Below are 8,407 nucleotides of genomic sequence, written 5' to 3'. Positions count from 1 at the left end.
TTGTGACAGGCTAAATGCAGCCTTGGTGAGCAGAAGTATTTTTAAAAAAAAAAAAAAAAAAAAAAAATACATTTATTTACATTAATATATTTTAAAACTTATTTTAACAAATATATGTTTGTACATTTTTTTATATATATTTGAAAATATAAATTTTTTGCTGTATGGTGTAAGCCTAATAAAAGTGAATTAGACAGATTAACACTCATGAGGTTGTAATGGAGGGTTGGAGAAGAGAGACAGCATCATTAATCATACAAGGAAAGACAAATTAATAAATAACCACCAGACCCAGCACTGGAGAGCGGCTATTGTCAGCCAACAGGAGTTAACAGTGCTTAATGGACTGTGATTAAGAACTCATTTAGCATGAGGCCATGGAGATATGGTCCCATTACTGTACCTGTATGTCTGTTTTCATGAATGTAAGTTTACTGTGTGAACAGCAATTGTAGTAGAAGGTTCACTGTAGCAGTTACATAGTTATTCATAGTGAGTTAAAATGATAATTCACACAAAAACATTCTGTCATAATTTTCTCACACTCATGTTGTTAAAACCTGAAGAAGATTTTTTTAAATATATTTTATTAACCCATGACCCTATACAGAGGATAAGAGTTTGGAGAATTGATGGAGAATTTATTATCTTTCATATTTGGACAAAATACTTCAAACCATCTTCTAAAGAAAGAAATTAATATTGGTTTGGATCGACATGAGGGAGAGTAAATGATGACAGAATTTTCATTTTGGGGTGCACTTTGGGTGATCTATTTATTGTAAAGTGGCCATCCCACGATTGTCCAGCAGGGGTCAGTTGGAGCTACATTTATCTGAATTTCATCCTTTTTTACGAGGACGATATTGTTGACATAGCACCCTCTACAGCTTAAGCAGCACAACTGTCTTACATTTCAGCTGCTCTTCAACAGAAACTCACAATCGAGAACGTGATCTAACTTATGACAAATAATAACTCTTTGGCAGTGGCTCTTTACACTAAGTGTCAAAAAGTAGATACAATTACACCAAATGTAGATACTGTTTGCACCGTGTAGAAAAAAAAATAGCATATTGTTTGCACTAAGTGCAAATAGTGACACTTGTCTAAACAGAAGCAATGTGATATTTGTATTAAAGGTAAAATATAAGAGCAACGGTGGCCAGAGTTAGTTAAAATAGGCTTTGTCAATGAGCTTGGTTATTTGCTCTCAGTGTAAATAGACACTGCATAAATAGTTATGTGCCACTAACACTTCACTTGTGCACGTTAGATTTTGAAATATATTTCTGTATAGTGAAAACAGACAAAAAGCCTTACTGTTCTTTTATACAGCCTCAGATCTGGTAGATACAGCACATAGAAAGAGACACCATTAAGAAAGAAATGGTTAAATGGCCATATAAAATAAAGTCAGAGTTTCGTATATGAACCTCAATAAAAGTGTGTAACTGGACCAAATAAAAGTTTGTAAATTTGGAGCAATAAGCACAGCCTGCTGACAAATAGAGTCAAATAACAGGCAACGGATTGTTCCCTCAAAACCATAATTACAAAATTACATTATGTGGCAGGTCAGTTAAATTTATTTATTTATTTTTTAATAATTTAAGGATTTCCAATAACTTCATAATTTTACCTTGATAATGGTGTAGTTACGACATCTACCAGCAGGGGTAAAGAGGTAACACTAACCAGCTAATTACTGACCCCTGGACGGTAAACCTGGGAAATACCTCTGTATGCCTACATGAACACTGTACATGATTCCAAACATTTGATTCTGGAATGGCCACAGACACTGGCTGTAAACCTTCAATATCATTGAAATTTACAGTGTCATAAATGTATATGTTCCATGCAGTGCAGGTTATTGAAACAGTGTGTTGAAATTAAACGCTTAAAAGTAAGCACTGCGAGTATTGTAGTTCATTCCTCCACACAGGGGTGCAACTGCACATTTGCCAAGGGGTATGCAAATGTCAATCAACTGCGTTAGCATGTACCATTCATAGCATAAACTGAGGCAAATATGTGTTTTACAACTAAATTTTACCCCAAAGGTGTTTTATTAAAGACTTAAAGCAATGGTGTGGTGTGTGACAGTGCTCTTGCAGATATCATGCAAATTTGTGCAGGAAGTAAACGTGATGTGTTCCAGAAATAGGTGTGGCAGCAGCAGCAGGCCGCCGAGCAACCCTGTCGAGTCTGCATCTGGAATTGTGTTGAGTGAGCAGTGAATTATTAGTACAGCAACGTCCTTATTTTGTTGCCCTCGGCGACAATAACAATGACAGCCCCTAGCACTAACTCCCGCAGAAAACTTTCTGCAAGTCATTGAGCAAAAGCCCATTAACTAGCTTGCGCATGGAAGGATACAAACTCATGGAGTGAAAAAAGTGGAAAAAAGGGGGGAGTGTGTCACATAACTCCATTTAACTCCTATTCAGAACAACAGAATACTCTGGTATCTCTACACTTTTAAAAAGTGCCCTTTGTAGAAATGTAATCTTAAAAGTTTTACTTTAAAGTACGTTTTAAATTGTTCTAATAATCTTTTGTTGTGCTTTAATGTACATTTATTTGAATGTTTGACTAACATACTAAAGCACATGTAAAGTACTTGATCCTAATTTTAAATTTAGTGTTATTCGATATTACATTTAAAGATAGAATTTTAAATGTACTAAATTGAAACTTCATCATGCCAAATGTGTAATTATAAATATATTTAAAGGGGTCATATGATGCGATCTCTCTTTCTCTTTTGAGTGTTACAAGCTGATTGTGCATAGATTAGATCCCTGAAGTTGCATAGCAGTAACTCCCGCAGAAAACTTTCTGCAAGTCATTAAAAAAAAGCCCATTAACTAGCTTGCGCATGGAAGGATACAAACTCATGGAGTGAAAAAAGTGGAAAAAAGGGGGGAGTGTGTCACATAACTCCATTTAACTCCTATGGCGGACCCCAGACAGTAGAACACACACACACACACACACACACATTATTCATTTGCTTCAAAGTTATTCATATTTTTGCACATTTTTATATAAAATGAGAACACTTTAAGTCAAATTTACTTTAATTAAAAGAACATCTGCATTTTTTCATTTTTACTTATAGAGATAATTCATGGAAAAAGTTGAAGATTTCTGCCAAGATTTCATCTAGGAAAACAAATACGATTAAAACGAATGTCATGATTCTCACTATGACCACTAGATGAAAGCAGAGGATCGTTTATTGTCTCATTTACTATTTCCACTTTGTAATATAGTTCTTTTCACGTTTTGCTAATGGATTTATATGTAAGGGATAATCAACGGCTAGCTGTGCATTAAACGATTTGAATGCACGACGTGGAGGCAAGAATCACCCGACGGTGTAGAACCAGATCTAGAAACAGAAACCAGTTTATTATCTCAAATAATGTTATAGCCATTTTTATATTCATCATCACCAGTTTTCACTGTTAAAAAAACACACACCGCATCGATTCCAGACAGCTGCATCCCAGCGTTGACCACAAGGACTGTAACAATCTGCCAGCGAACAGACGGATCCCTAAAGAGCTGCAATACTGAGACAGTCTCTATTGAGGACAAAGAGCGCTGCTCTTCCTGCATCTCCTCCACCTCAGCCTGAATATTACACTTGGCACGGTACCACTTCAGTGCTGCAAAGAGGAATCAGAATCTGAGCGTTATTATATAATTACATTAGATTCTATCAGATCACGTCAAACAGCAGAGAATCAGAAACAATAATGTACAGTATTTGAAAAATAATGTGTTTTTTGAACATTAAACCTTTTTGTCAAAATTCAGCATTATTTTGTATTAAAGTATGAAGTAGCAAGAGCTTTCAACTCATCGGATCTACTTGAATCACACAGATGGCCTATTTTGAATTAAAAATGCAATTTTCAGTGAAAGGTGGCTAGTTTGTATATCCTTGTTTGTATCCATTCTCTCAAATGTAAATCAAATGCCCTTCACAAACATTTTTTTTTTTTTTTGAGCAACAGAGATACTCATAAATGAACTGATATTTGCCCTCTTAGGCAGTGGCGGAACCAGGATGTTTTCAAAGGGGTGGCCAGGAAGGGGCCAGCAACCAGTCTGTGGTGGCACAGAAATCGTCATTATTTCAATATAGATATATATTTGACTACTGGACTGTTTTAGTGCCTAAAACACAACTGAATACAATTAATTTGTACGTAATTGTAATTGAGAATTTGTAAAGTTGTGAATTAGACCAGGCAATACTGAGTGAATAGGACCATTTTTGTATTATTTTTGTATTACCTCCAGGTATTTTAATAAAAGGGCTCACTCTAGCTTTATTGCTCAGTCAGCTTGGCTGTGGGTCTCAACACCCCCAAAAGCTTGTTCTCCATCATTGCACAGGCCTACTCATGGATGAGACATGCAGATAGTTAAAAGTTTAGTCAACCTTCACTTATGTCTAAAAAACAACGGGAATCCAAAAGCCTCTGTATATATCAATATAGGGTGCTAATACAAGAGGTTATGCAACATTACATTAATTTTAAAAAAAGTTCTCTTTTGAATCCCCATCTGCAATAATGTGAAAAAGGGCAGAAGTCAATAGGACATAAATGCCAGAATGTAAAATGAGTTATTTTATGCATTTAAATACCGTTTCATTTTCGTACTTTACAAATTAACAAAAAATTTGCGAATATTTTTAGTACAACTGCACTGTGCTCACATTTAGCCTACTTGTGCATTAAATTACAAATATCGCGCCCTATTGTGATGTCGAATTGCAGAATATTTCAGTAGGCCTACATGCATTTGAGAGACGTTCTTAAATATTTAAGACATTCTTTATATTTTGAATTTTTTTAAATCTTAGCTTCATCGGAATGAGATGACACTTGGTGACTTTTGTCACATTAGCAATATGAACACACAAAAAAATCATGGACATGATTCGGATATGTTAAAGGCTCATAAAAAATAGTCACACTTGACTTCTTCGCGGCCAAAAATGACCGACATAGGAAATGAATGGGAAATACAAAAAAATCTTAGTTTCTGTTCTGAAGTTTTATTAACATTTATTGAATTACATTGAATAAAATATTAATTAATTACAAAATGTTTGTATAAAGTGTTTTGAATTATCACTATTCATTCCTTATTTTGTTAGATTTTGTAATTATCAAATACTGAGTAACAAAAATGCTTTCTATGTGTTCCCTTTCTAACAAGATTTTAATGTTTGACTGTAATCATTATGTAAAACATGATATTTATCTAACCAAAAATATCTAAACCTTGACAAAAAAGTAGTCTTTTAGAATGTCTAGATATATATCTAAATGCAAAACCTAAAAAAAATGAAGAAATTATGTCTAAAAAACAACGGGAATCCAAAAGCCTCTGTATATATCAATATAGGGTGCTAATACAAGAGGTTATGCAACATTACATAAGTTTTTATTTTTTAATGCCTCCAGATGGCCCAATTCTCACTTTAAAAAAATGGGTTTTAAATGCCTTCACTCTATTTTAATGTGAAATATTGCATTTATTTAAAAAAAATAGTAAAGAAATAAAAAATATAGTCATTCTAATGGAGAAAATAGCTCAATAAATTTTATAAATATTGCACAGTATCCTAAAATTCCCTCAAAATCATAAATAATAATCAAAAAATATTATTGAACAAAAATATATTACATTGATTTTCCTGAAGAAAAAAAAAAGTTACATTTCAAGGCTTCAGTCACTTTTGACCTTGAAGGAGGCAAGTGTGACTCCTAAACGAAGAGGGCCAGAGGGTTAAATATGCTAAAAACCCTTAAATAAAAATGTTTCATTACATTATTTTAACAACTAAGCTTTTGATCATGTATAACGTTTTATTAAAGAAGATTTTCACATAATGATTTCGGCAAAATGGCAACATTTATATGCACTGCATATGCGGCATATCCCGTTTTTGCGCCGCTGCCTCCACATGTTCCCACCGGACGCAGTCAAACATTTCACATTACCATTTCGTTTTACAGATACTTGGATGAATGAATGACGAGAGTAGAGTAGAAAAGAGTGAATAACCTCCTATGTGAGACAATAATTGATTCTTCACAAAAAATTGTGTCATGCTATGGATTTAACGCTGAGTCATATGACCACGAGAACATACTCAGAAAGGCACATGTAGATAAGACTGCAGCCAGGTCTGTCACACACACACACACACACTCTCTCACACACACACACACACACACACACACACACATATATATATATATATATATATATATATACATACAGTATATATATAATCTATTACATATAATTAATACATTTGTGGGAGCATCTTCTCATATTCATGTGAGAAGAGAGAGGGCCAAAAACAAACAAACCAACAAACAAAACAAAAAAGGCCAGAGGGAGCTATAGTGCCAAAAGTAACACAAACACAGAACTATTATTTCAACATTTGTCAAAGGTTAGTCACAAGGCTGAGCAACTGGAGAATTATTGAAACCGAGGGAAAACAAATATATTTAATACATATTTAGGCAGAGCACATGAGAGTGTATGGAGTGACATTGCTAATTCTTCTTTTGAACTGAGTGTACAGTATGTGATACACATTAAACTGTGTTAATCTAGTTTTTTTAAAAGGGATAATTCGCCCCCAAATGGAAAGTCTGTCATCATTTATTCACCCCCATGTCGTTCCAAAACAGTAGGACTTTTTTTCTTCTGCAGAACACAAAAGAAGCCATTTTGAAGAATATTGGTAATCAAACAGTTTTGGTTACCACTGACTTCCACCGTCTTACGTCTTATGTTCCACAGAAGAAAGAAAGTCATTCAAGTCTGGAATGACATGAGGGTGAGTAAATGATGCCAGAATGATCATTTCTGGGTGAGCTATCCCTTTAAGCCCTTGAGGGCCTGATGCAAAACTAAGGTCACCAAACCATAACTAATGTTTTAAGGCTTGCAGAGTAGTTTCACGTGAGTGCCTGAATAGCAGTGATAATTTGCACAGTAAGACATTTACAAATGTAAAATTTAGCAATTTAGTTATGTGCAGATTTCAGTTTGATGACCATGATGAAATGCTGAGAATACATGGGATCAGGAGGATCAATTCCATCATTCTGTCGTCTTCATGATGAGGAATCCTCGTATCAGATGTCTGTATATAGAACATAGAGACAGTAACGTCAATGAATCACTGGTTTTCTGTTATCTGTGCACAGACAGAGTGGTTGCACATAGACTATTACTAAATAAATACAGTTTACTACCTCAAAATTATAATTTTGCCATTGGACACACACACACACACACACATGATAATTTGTGTTATATTTAATAGTTTCTGTTACCCATGACAAGCAAGTTCAGTTAATTTGAACAGAGAGTTAAATCACGCGGGTTGTTAACATGTGACAATGTCAGTCTCACATTTTGACCTTTTAAAATAGTGAGAAATTCATGTAGGAGGAGCTTCATTTGACAGCAAGAAGTGGTTGGTTGAACGTCGTACACTCTCCCTCCTCCTTGTTAAATTTGCCGAATTCAGTCATAATTCAGTCAAAAATAGCCTGCACTTGAGGTGCCGGTGGTTTGAAGGTTTAAGGAAAAAACAATACCCACTCTCATTCGAATTTTAGTCAAAGGGCCTCTTTCTTTTGTGCTCATAGATGGCGGAGGAGGTTTTGATAGAACTTAATGGGAAAAGTAGAGGGGTAAGTTACACCTAATTTATTTTGCATGTTAAGATTTACTACTACTACTACTACTACTACTACTACTACTAATAATAATAATAATACGTGTTTAATGAATTCTTTAATTTTTGATTTTTTGAAAATATTCGAAACATTATAAAACATGACGGCTCCTTTTGATGAAAAGACTCACAATTCATGTCATGACGCATCTGTTGAATTCTCAGGGAAATGTTGTCGACTTGGCGTTATAATGAAATCATCTCTTTTTTTTTTGTTCTCAAAATGTCTTCGCTCTCATAATTGTCTGCAAATCTGCAGTTTAACCTGTAATCTCTTTAAAAGCGTAACTAATTAAACTTAATTCAATGTTTTTATTTAGCTATTTATTTATAGCATTTCTCCAACCAAAAAACAGATATTGTCTTTGGCAGCAGATTTAAAAGAAATTGATGTATAACAGACGTCTATTGACTCTAATAATGAATGATTTTCATATGCGTCTTTGTCAGATAACGCTAAAGAGGCACTAAAGTTAGTGTAAACACATTTTAAATTCTTATGTAAAGCTACTGTTGCCCAATAAGCTTACGTTACATATAATGTTGTTACTGGTGCTAAACTCACGTCTGCTCTTTCTCAGAATAAAATATCGTATATATATATATATA

General features: G+C 34.2%; 1 protein-coding gene across 1 annotated transcript in view; it reads left to right on the top strand.

The window, feature by feature from the left end:
- Positions 1-7,680: 7,680 nt before the first annotated feature.
- Positions 7,681-8,407, top strand: part of LOC107738475 (solute carrier family 2, facilitated glucose transporter member 9-like) — a 5,851-nt gene continuing 5,124 nt past the window's right edge. Inside the window, exon 1 of the mRNA XM_016550235.1 lies at positions 7,681-7,754. Coding sequence (XP_016405721.1) covers positions 7,710-7,754 — 45 coding nt within the window. The 5' untranslated portion in view covers positions 7,681-7,709. The remainder of the gene's footprint in view (positions 7,755-8,407) is intronic.

The sequence above is a fragment of the Sinocyclocheilus rhinocerous genome, unplaced genomic scaffold, assembly GCF_001515625.1.
Source record: "Sinocyclocheilus rhinocerous isolate Xijiao unplaced genomic scaffold, SAMN03320098_v1.1 scaffold1907, whole genome shotgun sequence".
NCBI classification, from domain to species: domain Eukaryota; kingdom Metazoa; phylum Chordata; class Actinopteri; order Cypriniformes; family Cyprinidae; genus Sinocyclocheilus; species Sinocyclocheilus rhinocerous.
Note: the sequence above shows the minus strand (reverse complement) of the source record. Positions and strands in the feature narration are given on the sequence as shown.